This window comes from Rhipicephalus sanguineus, chromosome 7 (assembly GCF_013339695.2).
Source record: "Rhipicephalus sanguineus isolate Rsan-2018 chromosome 7, BIME_Rsan_1.4, whole genome shotgun sequence".
NCBI lineage: Eukaryota > Metazoa > Arthropoda > Arachnida > Ixodida > Ixodidae > Rhipicephalus > Rhipicephalus sanguineus.
In genome coordinates this window covers 98,855,837-98,874,985 of record NC_051182.1, presented here as the reverse complement: position 1 = coordinate 98,874,985, position 19,149 = coordinate 98,855,837, and the positions used below count along the sequence as shown (strand labels likewise).

Genomic DNA, 19,149 nt, shown 5'->3' with positions numbered 1-19,149 from the left:
CCGACAGTTTCAATTACGGCTGTTAAAGGAGGCATGAACAAACGGACAAACTAAACGCAGTTCTAGACGCTTTACTGTTGCGGCAGCGCCGCAGGACACTGACCGCGCCGTATGGGTAGCTCCACATCCCGTAATTGAGTGGCTAACGCAACCCTAGTTCGAAGTTTTCCGTTGCCTTACTGTTCCCTCACATTGGTGATCATAGATATGTCAGTAAAATGGGTCCCTGAAGTCCGTCTTATTTCTTGCAGAACATTAAAAGAATTTACGCAAGTTTTCGCACTCTTAGCACGAGTCTAAAGCTATTTATAACTACATAAAGTAACTATATACGAGCGTGTCACATCTCACGTTAGTCAATGTGTTGTCTGGTTTATTTAGCTTTTTTCAATTAACCGTTACCTGGAACGCATAGATTATAACAAACACTGTTATATGTAGCCAGCTAGATATCTAGATAAGATTGCAAATTTAAAATAATCCTCATTGTACGTGTCGGTTCACCTATAAATCAAAGCATGTATAGATCTAAACATACCAGGTTTTCATATTTGTCACTGTTCATAGTTCACACATTGTTAGCCTTGGAATATATCTCCTTCCATGTTGCCTATGTTTGAGGCCACAGGAATGTTGACCAGAAATGACGCTCCGTAAATTCCACTTAACCTGGACGCGTACATTAGTGCTGCCTACGTGGCCCTTAAAGAGTCAAAGCCCTGGAGTTGTGATTGACACCTTATTTACTTCTTTAATTGGTAAGTGCATAGCGAGGCGCCACTGTCTTGCTGAGGGCATATAATGATGTGTCTCTTTCAGTTTGTGTACTTCGTACCACTGAATGTCACTTTCGAAACCTGCTGCTAGGTACACAACACAAAACAACCTGTCGCTAGTGTGACAGCCAAGTAGATTTCTTGAGAAATAAAAATAATCGCAAATGCTTTCGATGCAATGGATATGTCACGTTAGAAATTCAATTGCGACATATATTTTTGTGCCACAAACTAAACTAAGTCGCATCGAGGCAAGCGCAGTACATCAGTACAATTTCTCGGGCAACACAAATGTGCGTGTGCGTGCGCGTATTTGTCTTTAAGGGCACTGCGTTCAATTCGTGTTATTACGAAAGCAATTACACGGGCACTCCAGGTGGATTTTTGCATTTTCTGTCGGCGTCGGTGCCGCCGTGAGGTTCAGCATTCAATCCAAAGCCAATAACATCGCAGATGTCTCGTTAGCTGGGCTAGCTGGGCTAACAGCGCAGCTGGGCTAACAGCGTTAGCTGGGCTGTTAGCTGGGCTAACAGCGCAATAAACGAAACGAGGCAGGATAGAAAGGAGAGACGAGCACAAGCGCTGACTTTAAACTAAATAAGCTAAAATCAGAAAACACACACACACACACACACACACACACACACACACACACACACACACACACACATATATATATATATATATATATATATATATATATATATATATATATATATATATAAAGCACGCGACTATAGTTTGGCACAGAGCTGGCGTTATTATTATTTTTTTTGTTTTTTTGTTTCTTTGTTTTGTGTTCTTGTGTAAAGATATTTGTTTTTAGGAAGGTTCAGAAAATAAGGTACTGATAGTATGCGTTTAATAGTTCAGGTACGGTGAGCGTCTTAGAGGCGAGACAGCGACGGGACAGCAGTCAGTTCCCCGAAACGGAGCCAGCACGAGCACCAACCACACCAACCGTCTTCTTCATCGTTCTCTATGGTAACCGTATTTATCACTACAATCACTTCCCGGCAGAAAAGGAGCCATCCTGGCGACCTATGGCACAGGTAATACTGGTGGTTCGTAGTGAGGTTTCAATCGATCGACATGAACAGTTTCGCGCCCGCGGCGGCGTTGATCCGTAGGTGGCTGAAGAGGCTCAATAACGTAGTTGACCGGTGAAGTCTGGCGTAGGACCCGGTAAGGGCCGTCATACTTAGGGACGAGCTTTGCGGAAAGGCTGGGGGCAGATGAGGGCACGCGAAGCCACACGATTGTTCCAGGTGAATATGACGAAGCAGATAAGTTTCGGTCATGAGAGTGTTTCTGGCGGGCCTGGTCGTGCGTGGTAAGCGAGCGTGCGAGCTGCCGACATTCTTCGGCATAATGGCGGCTTCGGCTAGAGTCGTAGTTTCTGAGGGGTCCGGTCGGTACAGAAGAATAGTATCCAAGAACGAGGAAGGTTCCCGACCATAAAGCAGGAAGAACGGAGAAAACCCCGTAGTAGACTGAATGGCGCTGTTGTAAGCATACGTGACAAACGGCAGTATGCGGTCCCAATTCGTGTGGTCATCGGAAACATACATGGAGAGCATGTCGCCGAGTGTGCGATTGAAGCGCTCGGTCATCCTGTTGGTTTGCGGGTGATATGCGGTAGTAGTTCGATGGACAACGTTGCATTCGCGGAGGAGGGCTTCTACGGCTTCGGATAAGAAGGAACGTCCGCGGTCACTGAGTAGCTCGCGAGGTGCACCATGCCGAAGAACGAGCTTTCGAAGGATGAACAAGCCGACCTCACGCGCTGCGGCCTCTGGAAGCGCGGAAGTTTCAGCGTAGCGCGTGAGGTGGTCCACAGCGACGATCACCCAGCGGTTGCCATCTGGTGTGTACGGTAGGGGACCGTACAAATCGATCCCGATGCGGTCGAACGGCCGAGAGGGACAGGGCAGTGGCTGGAGTGGACCTGTGGTCGTGTGCACAGAGCTCTTCCGGCGTTGGCACTTGGAGCATGAACGGACGTACTGCCGAACAAAGCGGTACATTCCGCGCCAGTAGTATCGAATCCGGAGGCGTGCATATGTCTTCACCACACCAGCATGGGCGCATTGCGGATCCGCGTGAAAGGAGGCACAGACGTCGGAACGTAGATGGCGAGGAATTACCAGCAACCATTTGCGGCCATCAGACAGGTAGTTTCGGCGGTACAGGAGGCCATCACGGATTTTAAAGTGGCGAGCAGTGCGTCGAAGCGAGCGGTTGGTTGTATGTGGAGACGCCTGAGACAGATACTCTAGGAGAGAGGCTATCCATGGATCCTGGCGTTGCTCAGATGACATGTCGGCATGTTCAAGAGATGAACAATCGCAGCTCGAAATAGACGCAACACCATACTCATGGGGAAGTGGCGAACGAGAAAGAGCGTCGGCATCCGAATGCTTACGGCCTGACCGATAGATGACACGGATGTCATATTCTTGAAGACGGAGCGCCCAACGAGCTAGGCGTCCAGATGGGTCTTTTAATGACGATAACCAGCACAAAGCGTGGTGATCAGTCACGACGTCGAATGGGCGGCCATATACGTAAGGTCGAAATTTCGTGATTGCCCAAACGATGGCAAGGCATTCTTTTTCCGTGACTGAGTAGTTCTTTTCTGCTTTAGTGAGAGTGCGACTGGCGTAGGAAACGACATACTCGTCGAAGCCAGATTTACGCTGGGCAAGAACAGCGCCGAGGCCTACTCCACTAGCGTCCGTGTGGATTTCGGTTGGAGCATCCGGGTCAAAGTAGCGTAGGATAGGTGGGGATGTCAGAAGATGGCGTAAAGAGGCGAATGCTTTGTCGGAAGCGGAAGACCACGCCGAAATGTCTTGGTTGTCGGCAAGTAGCTGTGTGAGTGGGGCGATTATCGTCGCGAAATCGCGCACAAATCTGCGAAAGTACGAACAAAGGCCTATGAAGCTACGGAGTTCTTTTAGTGTAGACGGCCTGGGAAAGTCGGCGACAGCGCGAAGCTTGGCAGGATCGGGACGGACACCATCCTTGCTGACAACGTGCCCTAAGATGGTAAGCTGGCGTGCGGCGAAATTGCACTTCTTCAAGTTCAGCTGCAGTCCCGCGTCTGCAAGGCAAGTGAGGACGCTTGCGAGGCGAGTGAGGTGGCAGTCGAAGTCCTTCGAGAAAACGATGATGTCATCCAGATAGCACAGGCACGTGTTCCATTTTAGGCCTCTTAGGATGTTGTCCATCAGACGTTCGAAGGTGGCAGGCGCATTACAGAGGCCAAACGGCATCACGTTGAACTCGTACAGTCCGTCAGGAGTTACAAACGCAGTCTTGGGGCGGTCGGCTTCATTCATAGGAACCTGCCAGTAGCCCGATCGAAGGTCTAAAGAAGAAAAGAACTCTGCTCCTTGCAGGCAATCGAGAGCGTCGTCAATTCTGGGCAGCGGGTAAACATCTTTTCGCGTGATCTTATTAAGACGCCTATAATCAACGCAGAATCTGATGCTGCCGTCCTTTTTTTTCACCAGCACAACCGGGGAGGCCCAAGGGCTGTGTGAAGGTTGGATTACGCCACGTTGAAGCATGTCGCTCACCTGCTCGTCGATGACCCGGCGTTCAGCGTGAGAGACTCGATACGGATGCTGGCGCAAAGGTGCGTGGGTGCCGGTGTCAATGCGGTGAACGATGGCAGACGTGCGGCCCAAAGAACGTTGGTTATGGTCGAATGACGTCTTGAAGCGATCAAGTAGCGCCAAGAGTTGCGTACGCTGAACAGGGGGGAGTTCAGAATCAATCGATGGAAGGAATGCCTCGAGAGATGAAGTGGTAGTGGTATCAGAGGTAATGCTGTTGACATGAGGAGTTGTCGAGCCATCAGGCAGGTGACTGGAGTAAACAGAGACTATTTCCTCAAGGTGACCTATTAGTTCGCCGTGGAACAAGGTGGCTGGGGAAGAAAACGGGTTCGTGATATAGATGGCGCCGCAAGAGTTTTCTATAGTGACAACTGCGAATGGGAGAAGGAAGCTCTTGCGAGAGCCAAATGCTTCGGAGGGTGTAAACAGGGCAGTGACAGAGGACGCGCCGTCGCAAGAGAGTGGCACAAGAACAGAGGACAGAGGAGGAATGTGAGTGTCCGCAGCGACGACGACTCGAGAAGAGAATGCCTGGTCAGAGGGCCCGTCATACATCGGCGTTTGACACAGCGGCAGTTCACACATCGTTGACAACTCTAGTTCGGCACGCGCACAGTCAACGACGGCATGATGAGCGGAAAGGAAGTCCCAGCCCAAGATGATGTCATGCGAACATGGTGAAAATACGACAAATTCAACTGCATACAAAACGTTCTGTATGACTAGCCGAGCTGTGCACGCCATAGAAGGCTGGATGTGGTGCGAAGTTGCCGTACGGAGAGAGACGTCGGAAAGCGGAATCGTAATCTTCTTTAACTTGCGGCACAGTTCACCACTCAGCACAGACACAGCAGCACCAGTATCAACGAGCGCTTGCACAGCTACACCATCAATATACACAGTTATTTCGTTGGCGGGTAGAAATCGAGGCCTTGAAGTTTTCGATATGAGCGCAGCTCTTGCCTCGGGAACTGCGACGGTTAGTTTTCCGTTGGGACGGGTGACGGGCGACGAACCATAGGCGAAATGGAACGGCGCCGTGGTGAGGGTGACCGATGCCTGTCGAAGCCGCGACGACTTGACGATGACGTGTCCGACGTAGGGTGGAAGGAACTCGACTGAAGTGGCTCTGTACGATAGTAGCCATACCCTTCTTCGCCAGCACCTTGGCGGAAATCACGACGACAGAAACGGGCGACATGGCCAGGGAGACGGCAGGAGTAGCAGATCGGCCTGTTGTCGGGTGTGCGCCAAGGATTGGAGGACGGTGGTGCGGGACGGCGAAAAGGGGGCGGGTCCGGGCGTACAGGCGGACTTGCTGTGTAGAAGGCATTAGCCTGTCGAGCAGGGTCCGTGACGAGTGGTAGCGACAGCGATGGTCGTCTGGCGACCTCAGCGTAAGTCAGAGGTGCGGAGGTAGGCGAAGGATGGTAAGCGGAAGGGAGAGCGTCAGAGACTTGCTCCTCTATCGCTTGTCTGAGCGTCGGGGTCAGCGTATGCGCACTGGCCGGAACGTAAGGCACAAGAGACAGTTGTCGCGCCACTTCTTCGCGGACGAACTGCTGTATCTGTTGCATTAACGTGGTCTGGTCGGTAGAAACAGCGCCAACGGTTAATGCAGACGTTGCGGCCGTGTCGAAGCTCGGCTGTCGCGTAGAAATGCGCTGTCTCAGCAGCTCGTCGTAGCTCTGACAGTACTGAGTCACCTCTGCGACAGTTTGAGGGTTTTTGGCAACGAGCATGTGGAAGGCGTCGTCTTCAATACCTTTCATAATGTGCCGGATTTTGTCAGTATCAGACATGTCTGGATTGACACGACGGCAGAGGTCCACAACATCCTCGATATAAGATGTGAAGGTCTCACCAGATCGCTGCGCGCGGCAGCGCAAGCGCTGTTCGGTGCGGAGCTTGCGAACAGCGGGTCGGCCGAATACTTCCGCGAAGCGTGTCTTAAAGGACGACCTGTTAGGAATGTCAGCTTGGTGATTGTTAAACCACAGCTGTGCCACACCTGCGAGATAGAAGTGAAGGTAGCCAAGTTTATCGGCTTCATCCCACTTATTGTGCGCGCTTACTATTTCGTATGAAGATAGCCAGTCTTCGGCGTCTTGCTCGTCGGAGGCGTTGAAAATCACCGGATCCCGCTGTCTTGGCATGCCGGAACAGGTAAGAGATGGGGTTGGGGTAGCAGCTTGCTGGGCCATGTCGTCAGGAATCGACGAGGCGGGAGGTAGAGTCCGAGAACGAAGTTCCAGGGTGAAGAACCCAGCACGCTCCACCAATTGATAGTATGCGTTTAATAGTTCAGGTACGGTGAGCGTCTTAGAGGCGAGACAGCGACGGGACAGCAGTCAGTTCTTGTTCTTGTTCTTGTTTGCCTTCAACTATGGCTCACACCCACTGCGGGGGATTGGCCAAGAAGTGAGTGGTTTTATAACATGTTAGAATACTTTAGAAAGGAGGTTACAGAATAGAAACCAGTTCCCCGAAACGGAGCCAGCACGAGCACCAACCACACCAACCGTCTTCTTCATCGTTCTCTATGGTAACCGTATTTATCACTACAGTACGTAGTACGCTTAAAGCCGCCTATCAAGAATGTCTTCATTTTGCATTACTGCGATTACTACTTTTCCAAGTCCGAAACCATTGCATTACAGTTCCATCGGTTCATAACCAGAAAGTCGCCTAAGTTGGCATTAGATATTTCTCAAGGTTAGCAACCATGATAATAAAGGGGTTAAGGCGTTGTGCTCCTTAACAAGGACGTTCCGAGTCAATTCACGGTAATAACGGCCGTATTTCGGATCCGATAAGGAAGGCGCCAACAGTAGTGTGTTTATACGTCAGTGTACCTTGCACAATCACACACGGTCGTAATCGATGAAACGCTCCTCATCCTGCCGTCTAAGGGGTGTAGGTCAAAATGCATGGCTCGTTTTGCATCGTTATAACTTTAAATGATATATCCTTTCATATATATATATATATATATATATATATATATATATATATATATATATATATATATATATATATATATATATATATATATAGCTGGAACAGCGGCGTTTCTAGAGCCGGTTGTAAGCTCTCTTGGGGCTACTAATACAAGTACCCGCTACGCCATAAATCACAATTTTTGTGAAGTTGGGAAGCACCTACTAAGCCATAATTCGTCATTCTGCGGAGAAGCGAGGCACCAGCTACACGTCTGTAAGGCATTATGTGCACTTTGTTGACGCGACGACTGTTGACGATAAAGAATTATGGCTCAGCCCTTTGTAATGGGTTGGAAGCTTCAAACGGCCCACCAGTTATGCAATTTGCATTGGGTGACGCCCGGTCGTTATTTCGCTCTCCCGCCATGCTGTGTAACATACGTTGACGTGGGAGCGCGAGGGGAGGGGGGGGGCGAAGAACTTTACTGAGACCCCGAGGAAATGGATCATGCGGTTATGGGCTTCCTTAGCAACCAATACAAGTGCACTTGCGAGGAAACCACTACGCTATAAATCAGTGTAAGTTTTGAGAAGTAGCGAAGCAGGCACTATGCCATTTTTCGTCATTCTACGGAGAGCCGTGGTACCTGCTAAACGCATGTAAGGCATTATGCGCTTTGTTGATGCTGTGCCTGATGACGGTGAAGCATTATGGCGGAGCCCTTTGTAATGGGTTGGAAGATGTCAACAACCTACTCGTTGGCAATCCGCATTGTGTGACGCCTGGTTACAGAATTCGCGTTGTGCGACGCTTGGTGCTTATTTTACTCTTCTACCACGCTACATTGCATATGTTAATGTGGTTCCTTCCCGACATGAAGCCTGTATAACCTTTTTGCAAAGCAGTTTCAAGCGCCGGCATGGCTCAGAGGTTGAATGCTGGGCTCCCACGCAGAGGGCCCAGGTTCGAACCTCGTTCCATCCTGGAATTTTTTTCTTATTTCGAGCGATAGTGGTTACGGACACCGGCGGCGGCGGCGGACAACTACGGCGCCAAAAACGGCCGCTGAAATGATGTCATAACAGCTTTCGCTGTAATATATCCTTTTCTATTTAGCGACACGTGTTTTCTTGGACGAAGACGGTAGGCACGCCGTGGTCTATCTGCGCCGCATCCTTAAGGTTCGTAATTTTTTTACAGCATAAGCTGTAATGATCTCACAGCCACCTATTTCGGCGACGATATTGTTCGCAGCTGCCTAGATATATATATGAGTAGTGAGGAGGTGACCTTCAGTAATATTTGCCCGAGCTTTAAGTCTTTGTAAGGAAGCCACTAATGCAAGGGCATGCCTCGAGCTACTCATTTGGCCAGCTAAAATTGGCCAGCTTAAGCTCATAGGCCACGTCAGAAAAAAAGTCACAGTTTCGCCGCAAGGGCGAAGCAATGAATGCGACAGCAAGAAAAGCGGCCCGTGATGGACGCGCTGCGACTACCGTGCGTCCATCACTACCCGGCAGCTACTAGACAGTTTTAATTTCACGTACGTAGGGACTTCTCATACGCAAACGTGAAAAGTACACGTACGTTACGTGCACGACATCTGAAACGCTTTTAGCTACACGTACGCGACGCGCAGTGAAAGCTACCACGTAGCTCGATCTGCTGAGAATCATGAACACTGCGGTAGTTTGTTCGAGCGCCCGCGCGAGCAGACAGCGGAAGGGCAAGGTTCTCGCTGCGCAAATATAAGAAGAAGCGAGAGAGCTGGCCGACGCCTTTAAGTGCGCCCGCGCGCTCCTAGCGCCATCTCGCTGGTAATGAAGAAACGCTTATAAGCGCCTCCCTCTCGGAGGACTGCAAACGGTAAAGGGTGTATATATAACGCTCGCCGTTAGCTGCCAGAGGGATGTACGCTTTGTGGAGTAGTGCTTAGCGCACCGCGCTGCGAATTCGAGGTCGCTGGTTCAATTCCGCGCTTCGGAAGCATTTTTCTGTTATATTTTTCTTTGGGATATTGATGTATATATACATACTTATACATATACGCAGCATGACGGCGGCGACGGCGACGGCGACGGCAAAAATCAGCCGAGACTGTCCATATAATTGCTATCGCAATAAAAGACAGCTTTTTCTTCGATGTAAGCTAACGTTTCTCGTGACTTTCGTAAGATGGTGTAGGTCGGGCTTTGCTTTGCCACTCCTACGCTTCTTTTTTTCAAACCTTCTTGGTTTCTATCAAGGACACGTTAATCTTTATTTTTCAAGTTTTCTTCCTTTCTATTCAGGCCGCGAAAAGTATGGTCAGTTTCACGGCGCCGGCTGTCACGACCTAACCCACCCTTTTTCGGGATCTCTCCTTGTCTGGTCAGTGTACGTGCGACGAAGGGTATAATTTTCGTACTACGCCCAGACAGGTGCACCGGATATTAAAGAGTCGAAGGTGCGAATGACAAATATATTTATTTGATAGTTAGTCCCTTGAAGAGCATGGGCTAAGATTTCAACTTCATGTAATCAATTAAGCTTTGTGGGCGGGAAATGTAGCCGTTGGACGTCGCGGACTCCGCAGCAGTCTTTCGACGTCCTGGCTACTGGAACCATGCGTTGGACCCACGAACCAACTGCCTTTGAGTGTTTATTATTTTTCTGCCTTCTTTGCTGCGGTTTCGCTACACTTTTTGGGCCAATATTTCTGCACCGCCATTTTGGGGGCATTTTGACCACTTTCAATGACGTCACGAAAGAGCATCGAATGGGCCGTAGGTCTTTCCCACTCCCGCACGAAAAGTTGTCTAGGCCACAGGCAATCTCTCTTCGCATGCTACAGACTGTAACGTACCCGAGCCTCTCCACTTACAGCCAATACACCGACATTTCAGCACGTTGTCCGGACTGTGAAGATCGCAGTGATTTTAGACGCATGCTCGGGAGGTGCCCCTCTTTACAGGGAGAGCATCAAGAATTCTCTGAACATTAATATTATTTTATGATAAGGAGCTCGGTCATACAACTCAAGGCTGTCCTGAAGGCCCACGACGCGGCGGTGAGTCTACCTCCCGTCCCTACATAGGAGTAGATTCCTTCGAGACCTAAATAAAGTTTTAAACGCGAAGCATTTATTAGCGAACCTTTCGCACTTTGAGCGTTTCTATCTATCTATCTATCTATCTATCTATCTATCTATGCATCTATCTATCTATCTATCTATCTATCTATCTATCTATCTATCTATCTATCTATCTATCTATCTATCTATCTATCTATCTATCTATCTATCTATCTGTCTGTCTATCTATCTATCTATATATCTATCTATCTATCTATCTTTCGCTATTTTCAATTACCTTTTAAACGGAGCCCTGGGCCAACAACAGTGCGTTGATTTTTAGTTATCTTATAAAGAAGTTCAAATGTCGCGCATACATGAACTTCCGAGTCGAGACCCAACCTCTGCAGGAATGCATAAGAAAGAAGCCTTCGTTCTTTCCAGGACCTGCGGTCTGTATAGGACCTGGGTACCTGGGGGCTGTACACGGAGCTTCGGGCTAATATGTGTTCCTTAACAAAATACCGCTTTTGCACAAGAAAGGCGCAATTTACAGAGACGGGCACGCTCACCTTTAGCAGTGGCGGCTTCTCCGTCGGGATGGGCCATCTTGTGGAAGGCTGTGGGCGATAGGCCGACGGGCAACGATACCCGCTGTCCCAGCAATACGGTCTGCAAGCTTCGTTCCGCTACGCCCCGCAGAAGACGCGGCAGGAGCCGGAGCCTGCATTGGACGCGGTTACGCAAAAGTGCACCCTGCAGCGAAAGCTTGCGGGACACGAAATTTGCTTGAACGCTATATTGCCGCTTTTTCTGGGAACATTGTCTCCAATAGAAAAAGTTCCAGCCTGTAGTAGTTCTTGCAACCGATGCGGTTACCCGTTATATTAGAAACTTCATGCGCTAAGCCAGCAGAAATATTCGTACGCCTTTGTGCGTGAGTTTGTATGTGTGAGTGTACATAAAAGACGTACAAAACAAAAATTTCGGGGTGAGTGGACTTGAAATTTCCAAACCACTTCCCTGTCTACGCCCAATTGGTGTGCTATAGATACGCAAGCTGTTGTGCTATAGATACGCAAGATTGGTGTGCTATAGATGCGCAAGCTTACGATGTATGGGCACAATAGGCATAAGCACCCATACAAATGTTTGTTCCGAAAACAAAGTTTGGTAGAATCCACAGGTGTGCCCAGGTGAACGCCTTCACGAGAAGAAAGCTTCAAGCAGAAATAATTCGCTTTGGAGTGTATAAGTATATTCATCACATCTATGAATATACAATAAAAGGAGACAACGTTTCAACTATGACAGTGGATACCATACATTGGTGGACACTAACCTACGCTTGCCGTCACTTAGCCAACATACCTTGGCTCTTACATGTTTCAACATTGCGCCAACACCAGCCAACAATAGCCACTGGTAACCCGCGCTGGTTCTATGCGGGTAAATACGACAGGCCAGACAACTGCAGCTCGGCAATCACCGCGCATGGGAACAATACGCTAGGTTATGACCTCGCATATCAAAAAGTTAGTGTGTACTGCTGACGTCACCCTGACAGGCTGCTATTGCGAATATATTTGGGCCATCGCAGTGTCCCTTTAAGTACACATGTAGTACATTGATAGCCCTAAGGGGTCGTCTTGCAGACAGTAGTTCACTTAAATTGATTGCATGAGAGCATTGTGCGAATTCTATGTGTGTGTGCGTGCGTGAGTGCGCGCATGTGTGTGTATGGGGGGGGGGGGCACAACATAAAAAGAACATTCTTGCGTTTCCCGTCCACAGTGTTTAATGAAGTTTTCACGTAAACTTCAACACGTGTGCACATTGATCTTTTCGTCTGGTTTTGTTTTAATTTCTTCCCTTCTTTTCTCTATTTCGTGTAGAATAATGTAAGCTACTTATTCGCGCAGTATGCCTACGTGTTTCTAGGGAAATCGGCACTCTAAACGTATTAACTTTGTATTGGGAGAGCCGGCTCGAATGTAGCCTACCTTCCCATATGTGAGTGAAACTATTAGTTCTTTAGCCGTGCGCTCAGTCGTCACTGTAATTGCAACCAAGGGCGGGGACAAGACACTAGACGTTGAGCTCAAAACCCGAACGGTTTATTGTCATACAAAACATGGCCGTTGCGTAAGCTGCAGTAAGGCGAGCATGGGCAAACGCCCGTGACCATGTATCAATAGGTAGTTTTAGCTTAGCTTCCCAACGTCTCCACTCTTCCTCGCCTTCTGTTCCTTTATGTTATTAACTATAGTGTAGACGTAGCGTCGTCTTAAGAATAATCCACCATGAACCATTATAAGTCCCGGGTTAAAGTTAGCTGCACGAATTTTTTCAGAAAGTTCAGTATAGCTCGAATAGACCACGTAGGAAAAAAGTGTTAAAGCTTAGCTTAGTAAAAGTTGGGGTTTCTATGTGGTGCAATGTCGAATATTTTGGACATCAGGACTTGAATTGGTCCTGATGTCTAAAATATTGGACATCAGGACAAAATAACACGGCGAAACGAACGTACTTAAAAGGTACTCTAAAAATGATAAGGTACTTAAGAATGACAAGCAAGCAAACAAACTTCAGAAATGCAAGCCAAATTGCGTAGTTTGACGAGTGCGGCTCTAGAACACGCTACTGCTGACCGCTGCCATTTTGGACTAGCATTCCAGGCGCGCCGCTGCATTAATTTTGCCCACACTTGACAGAGGGCGCTTGTAGACGTTGAAAAAAATAAAAAAATAGTTTTCAACGGCAAATAGTGGGTGCTGGGGTTAAAGCAGACGACAACGAGTTGCCAATATATTGGACAATTCCCCATAGCCGGGACTCAAGAGGATATGCAACTATTAAAGGCTAAAGGTCGTTTTCGATATTTTTATTACCGGCCGCAGTGCCTGCTAAGCGGCTGTGTCGTTGCGCTGCTAAAAAAAATGTTAGCGAGTTCAACTCCAGGCCGCAGCGGACAAGGAAAATATACACTACTGTATATAGATCTATAGCCGTACGTTAAAGACAAACCGTGGAGGTCAAAATCAAAGGAGAGTACCGCGTCACTCGTGAGTCATATTGATTGCTAGTAACTTGGTTATTATCGTAATAATGCCGTGTATTTCGCTCGCAGGTGTGCAGAATATTTATCTTCACTTTTATGTTGCTTTCAAATAAAACGCGTGACATCAGCTAGCACGGAGGCATGGGAAACGTATTCTGTTGCGCTTAGTATCTGAATTGTGGAAAACAGTGCTTAGCTACAGGTGGAACAGTGCGCGTTTTTTTTTCTCTCTCTCTCTTTTTTTGCAAATTTCGCAAAACAAATGTAATCCAGCTGTGGGAATAGACCCCTGCTCCAATTCTCCAAACGATCGCCAACAAAGGTCGCTTCTATCGTGAACGCGCTGCTTCAGTTACATGACTGAATAGAGCTAGAATCAACGTTTCAAATGTTTCCGAAGCCTATAGACTATGTTACGTAACGCATATGGGCGCCGCCATCATGGGCTTTTAAACGAATGTTTTCTTATTTTTGTATCCCCTGACGCGAGCTGATAAAGTCGGGAAACCCCGAATGCACCAACTCAACAGTTTTCATGCGTATACGCCCACCGCAACTCTGTTCGCTTAGTTGTGCAAGATAAAACACGGCAAGGTTTAACAGCCCAGCATGGAGGCACCGAAACCCGTCCGTAAAATAGTCTACAGCATAAGTGTAACCGCAATGTATATATAAGAAAAGAAAGCCGTGAATGTCATTTGAATCTTTTTTGCAATATGATTTTGATTTACATATTCGCATGTGCAACGTACTAGCTTTCCAACACTCTTTACCTTTAGCTTTTCTCACATAACTAGATCGTGCGCATGCACGCAGCGGCAGCCGTATATAGCAGGTATTCACCGGTTCAGTGCTGTGCGTGGCGGCCTCATTTCCACAGGGAGGATGTGCCAGAATTCTCGTTTATATAGATTTAATCGCACGTTAAATAACTCCAGATTAGTTAAAATTGATCCGGAGTGCCCGACTATACGCCGCGTCTCGTAATCAAGTCGTGGATTGGTCTCCGAAAACCCCTAGCTGCCCTAATGCCAAGGCTGCGGGTTGGCTCGCAACGGCGGTGATCCACTTATTATGTCCACTTTTATTTTCCTCCATAACTCGATAGTGGCGAAGTTTTCAATCAAAAACTACGAGTTATGCACCTAATGCTCCCCTTGCCTTCATTACCTGTTGACTTCGTTTGGTCGCTAACAAAGACAGGCCTCTCGAAAGACTGCCGTTCTTTGGTTCAGAATCGTAACGACCCAAATATAAGAGCACCAAGATGCAAGCGCGCAAATGATGGAAATCGAATTTTCAGCGATCTCTGCATGCGAAAAGGGAGAGTTACATGTCTGCCCTTCGCTGCCCTTCACTGCCCTTCACTGCCCTTCACTGCCCTTCACTGCCCTTACAATGCTATGACAGATCCATACTCGCCAACTGTGTCATAAGAATGGCGTTAGCACTTTGTGTTGCTAAGGGAAAGAAACAAAACAGACCTCTTAAACGCTTGTACGTTTTCTGCCAGGGTGCACTCCTCGTCAGCGCCCATGCTGTAGTAGAACCGGGGCCCCGGCCTGAGTTTTGCCATCCCTATCCTCTCGATGTCCGCCAGAGTTCTGACCGGTTTGGCACTCGCGCATGAAGTAACTGCGGGGCCCTGGTTCTCCATGGTGTCAGCCTCTCCTGTCAACCAAGTGCGAGCTAATGAGCATTCCAAAGCACTGCTTCTCAGGACTTCGCTAAGAGTACTCTTAGTTTAGCTTCAGTATTACTGGCTCAGCCGAAAATGGTACAAAAGTAAAACAAGCTCTCGTGACACCCACAGCCTCAAACGACTAGCACCGGGTCCAACATTTTAGCAGAATTACTATTAGTATATTGCGCACAACAACTTGACAACCCACAGAGCAATGAGCCGAAATTAAGTTCCATTGTGGCAAATTGCTCGTTGATGAAGTCATTCAATTCAGCGGGCTCGTCCTAGAAATTCACCGTAGTGTTTAATAATAATAATAATAATAATAATAATAATAATAATAATAATAATAATAATAATAATAATAATAATAATAATAATAATAATAATAATAATAATAATAATAATTTTACGTTGCGCACATACATGATGATTGAGGCTCGCAGAAAAAGCTATCATCACGACAGCTTGACAAAGCTGCAGGTCCTCGCATTGGCAACATCACGCAGTGTTCAGCAGATCATAAAAAAATTGACATAGAAAGTCGCACACATTGACCTTTATGCATAAAAACATTCACATTTGAGTGTATCGCGTTGCAATATCAAGAAACGAACTGCATACATTCAAATTTCAAGACACTACCGGAACTTTAAGGTCACAGTCAACAAGCGGAAGGTATACCGCATTAACATTGATAATGCACGCAGCGGCTTGACTTTAAGCAGAAAGCATACATGGAAAGCGCGTTGTGATGAAAATAGGCAAGCGAAAAGTTATCGAAACAATCTTGTGGTTGTTTTATTAACGAAAATACTCACGAAGTTTCTTAAAAGTAACGTTTTGAAGCTCAATCTCTTTCTTATGCAATGTATTCAACACACTGTTGTCGATACATGTGTCGACTTCCCATTTTCCGATAGCTCCAGAGCTTGCCAAACTGTGAAGACGCAGGTAATTCTGACAAATTCTTTTATTGCAGCAACAGCTTGTAAATTGGGCGCCGGTATTTTCATTCTTCAGTTAATCTACCCCCCCCCCCAAAAAAAAAAAGAAGTTACCGCTTACTTTTCTTACAACTAACAGACTCGACACATTATCGTTAAAAACTGCGGAAACATAGTCAGTCATAGTATGAGCTTGGAACGCAACGACAAAAATCGCCAGCACCATATTTGAACTTAGCGTGTACGTCGATGTCAGACATACATAGTTTTTACCAGTTCAGCCCTCACAGATAAAGTAACTCACACAAATTCGCCTGCGAATTAACATCTCCATACGAAACGGCTATCATTGTTGGCCTGTGTCTTCGGGACGTGAAGCTTAAGTTTATATTTATGGCTTGAACCTCAAATTCTATCCACTGTGGTGACGAACTCGTTCATACAATGTCCCTGCGGCGGTTTCAGTTTTTCGATTTCTCCAAATGTGCTGCCAGGAAAACTATAAATGTTATTTGCTAATAAACCTTCGCATAAACGTTCTCATAACTGCCCTTTACAAAAGGGTTACAGTGCGATGAACTTTCAAAGAGAACACATCTGCGGTTCTCGTTTTGTTACTGTTACGTCGAGGCACTACACATGTGTGTGAAGGAATTTTGAGTGTATATGTGATCATTGTCTATACCGCAGTGATCACCCGACACCTGTAGTAGCAAGCAAGACGATAAACCAGGCTGACATCTCCGGGGATGATATTAAAAATTGCTATCTATCTCTAGAAAAGAGTCAGGGCCGCTAAACTACAAGACATCGACTGCAAAGCCGGGGTGGCTGTTTACTTCCCAGATGAAAAATGTGCGCGCGCTCAATACGCACGCGTTTCTTATAACATGAGTCGCATTTTACGGAAGTCTTCGGGAACTCGCCATTTGAGATATACGTGGCGATACTACACGTCTCCAGAATTCGCAACTGTAGGACTTGAGCGTAATTATTTGCTGACTCCTGTCGAAAAAGGAGTTTTCGTCTATTGTGTCGCGCCGTTCTAGAAAAAAAAATTCAGGAAACTTTGTCCTATCGCGGAAATGGGGGAGAGCGAAGGTTATCGCGGGCCTGCCTGGCGTACTATTTTTTCTTTCTTTCTTTCCTTCTTTCCTTCTTCCTTTCTTTCGTATTGCGCAATTAGAAGGGAGCATTGAGCAATGCTCCCTCCTGTTTCCTTCCTCCATGCCGGGGATTGGACCATCGTCCTCGTGCTTAGTAGGGCAACACTTCAGCTGCTGCGGGCAACAACGGCGTTCATACTTTCATATCCCCGCAACAATGAAGTCTGGCAACCTGAAATGACAAGTGACCTCCATGAAAGATCAGGTTGCAACGTCAGAAACGGCTGATCGCTGACAAGCCCACGATCGCGAGAGCATCGATTATTGGAAAACGGTGCATACGAATGCGCGTGTGACCGGCGCACCACCGATGGCGGCATTACCCTAAGCTAAGTGGCGCCGGAATTTTCGCGCACGACAAAGCCAGTGAAATCTGTGAGTTATAAAGTATTCGCTTAGAAAATTGGCGCAGCTTGCAGTAAGTCGCACAAGGCTTGGTCGCAGCAGAGCTCATGGGCACCTAGCTGGTACTGGCTTGGCTAGGCTTTCACCCTCTCACCTCTCTCTTTCCCACCCCTTTCTGTACGATACTATACATGGCTACGCTCGCTCTCTTTTTTTTATTTTTTTTTAGTCTGTGGGTTTGTATCTCTTTCTTTCTATGCCTATTTGTTTCTCTGTCTCTCTGTCTATTTCACTCTTTCTTCCCTTTCTTTCTATCTGTTTCGCTCCTTATCTTTATTTCTATCTCTTTCTATATCTCTCTCTGCACTCGCTATCCCCTCCTCCTATCCCCTCTCCTCACCCTCACATTCATTTCTCAACCCCTTGCTACACTCTACTATACAAGGCTATGCTGTGATCTCCTAGCGTGTCTAGATATCTGAGTGGTTACGACGCTCACATTCGGGTCGTGGGGACGCAGGTTCGAATCTCACCTCGCCAAGATTTTCCCTCTCTCTCTCTCTCTCTCTCTCTCTCTCTCTCTCTCTCTCTCTCTCTCTCTCTCTCTCTCTCTCTCTCTTTCTGTCCTCGTTCTGTCGCCTATCAGAGTTATTGCATCCCACGCGGAAGAAATCGGTGCGCGTGTTTTGGGAGCGAAGAAGAAGAGGACGAAGAGAACTCGTGCCGGCTCCTGATGATGATAACTTTCTATGTACTACACACGGAAAAGTTCGACCATGGCAGCTCTGCTGTAAAATTCCTATAGCGAGTATGAGCAACAGAAATTGGACAAATCCCACTACTCTCCATATACAGGTGCTCCAGAAATTAACAATTGAACACATGGGCAGCAAACATTGATTAGACGCCGCACGTCTCAGCTTATCTTGTAAACCATCTTTACAGATTGCTTGGTCGGTGATTGAGCGCTTGCTTGCTCATGATGATGACAATTTTCCATCTACGACACACGGCAAAGCTCGACCATAACACCTCTGCTGTAAAATTCCGAGCGTGACGTGACGCTCTATATTCGAGAAGAAAAATCAAACATGTATTGGAATACTCGCCTCGCACAATCCGTACTTCAATCGGCGTAGCTTAGCGTCAGGGGTGCAAGGTATATGTTGGTCTATGACAGCGTTATCCCTGCTTGCCTGTGAGCACACAAAAACGAGTTCAATTCCACAGCGGCAAATGCCGACTCAGTCTCGTCCCTTTGTTTTTGTCCGCACTCAAAAGCTGCTCCACCGCTTATCGATGACATACATTCTGCGATATTGCACAAGACTCCACCCACCATCCTCGATGTGACGCCGCGCGGGTATAAAAAAAGAGTGCGATACTATACTCTGTTCCAGAAGTTCCGTGCAGCAGAGCCAAGGCTACACGACCCTTCCACAGTGCTGCAAGGAACTTCTGGAACAGAGTATAGTGGATACAGTGACCGCCTATGCGCAACAGCTGCTTCTCTGACGCCGACGAGACAGCCGCCTGCTTTAGAATAAAT

The 19,149-nt window shown here is 47.4% G+C and overlaps 1 protein-coding gene across 1 annotated transcript in view; it reads right to left on the bottom strand.

The window, feature by feature from the left end:
- LOC125756127 (2-Hydroxyacid oxidase 1-like) overlaps positions 1 to 15,126 on the bottom strand; it is a 39,713-nt gene extending 24,587 nt beyond the window's left edge. The window contains exons 1-2 of the mRNA XM_037666470.2: positions 14,943 to 15,126; positions 10,970 to 11,121 (exon numbers count right to left, since the gene is read on the bottom strand). Coding sequence (XP_037522398.1) covers positions 10,970 to 11,121; positions 14,943 to 15,115 — 325 coding nt within the window. The 5' untranslated portion in view covers positions 15,116 to 15,126. The remainder of the gene's footprint in view (positions 1 to 10,969; positions 11,122 to 14,942) is intronic.
- Between the last annotated feature and the right edge of the window lie 4,023 nt (positions 15,127 to 19,149).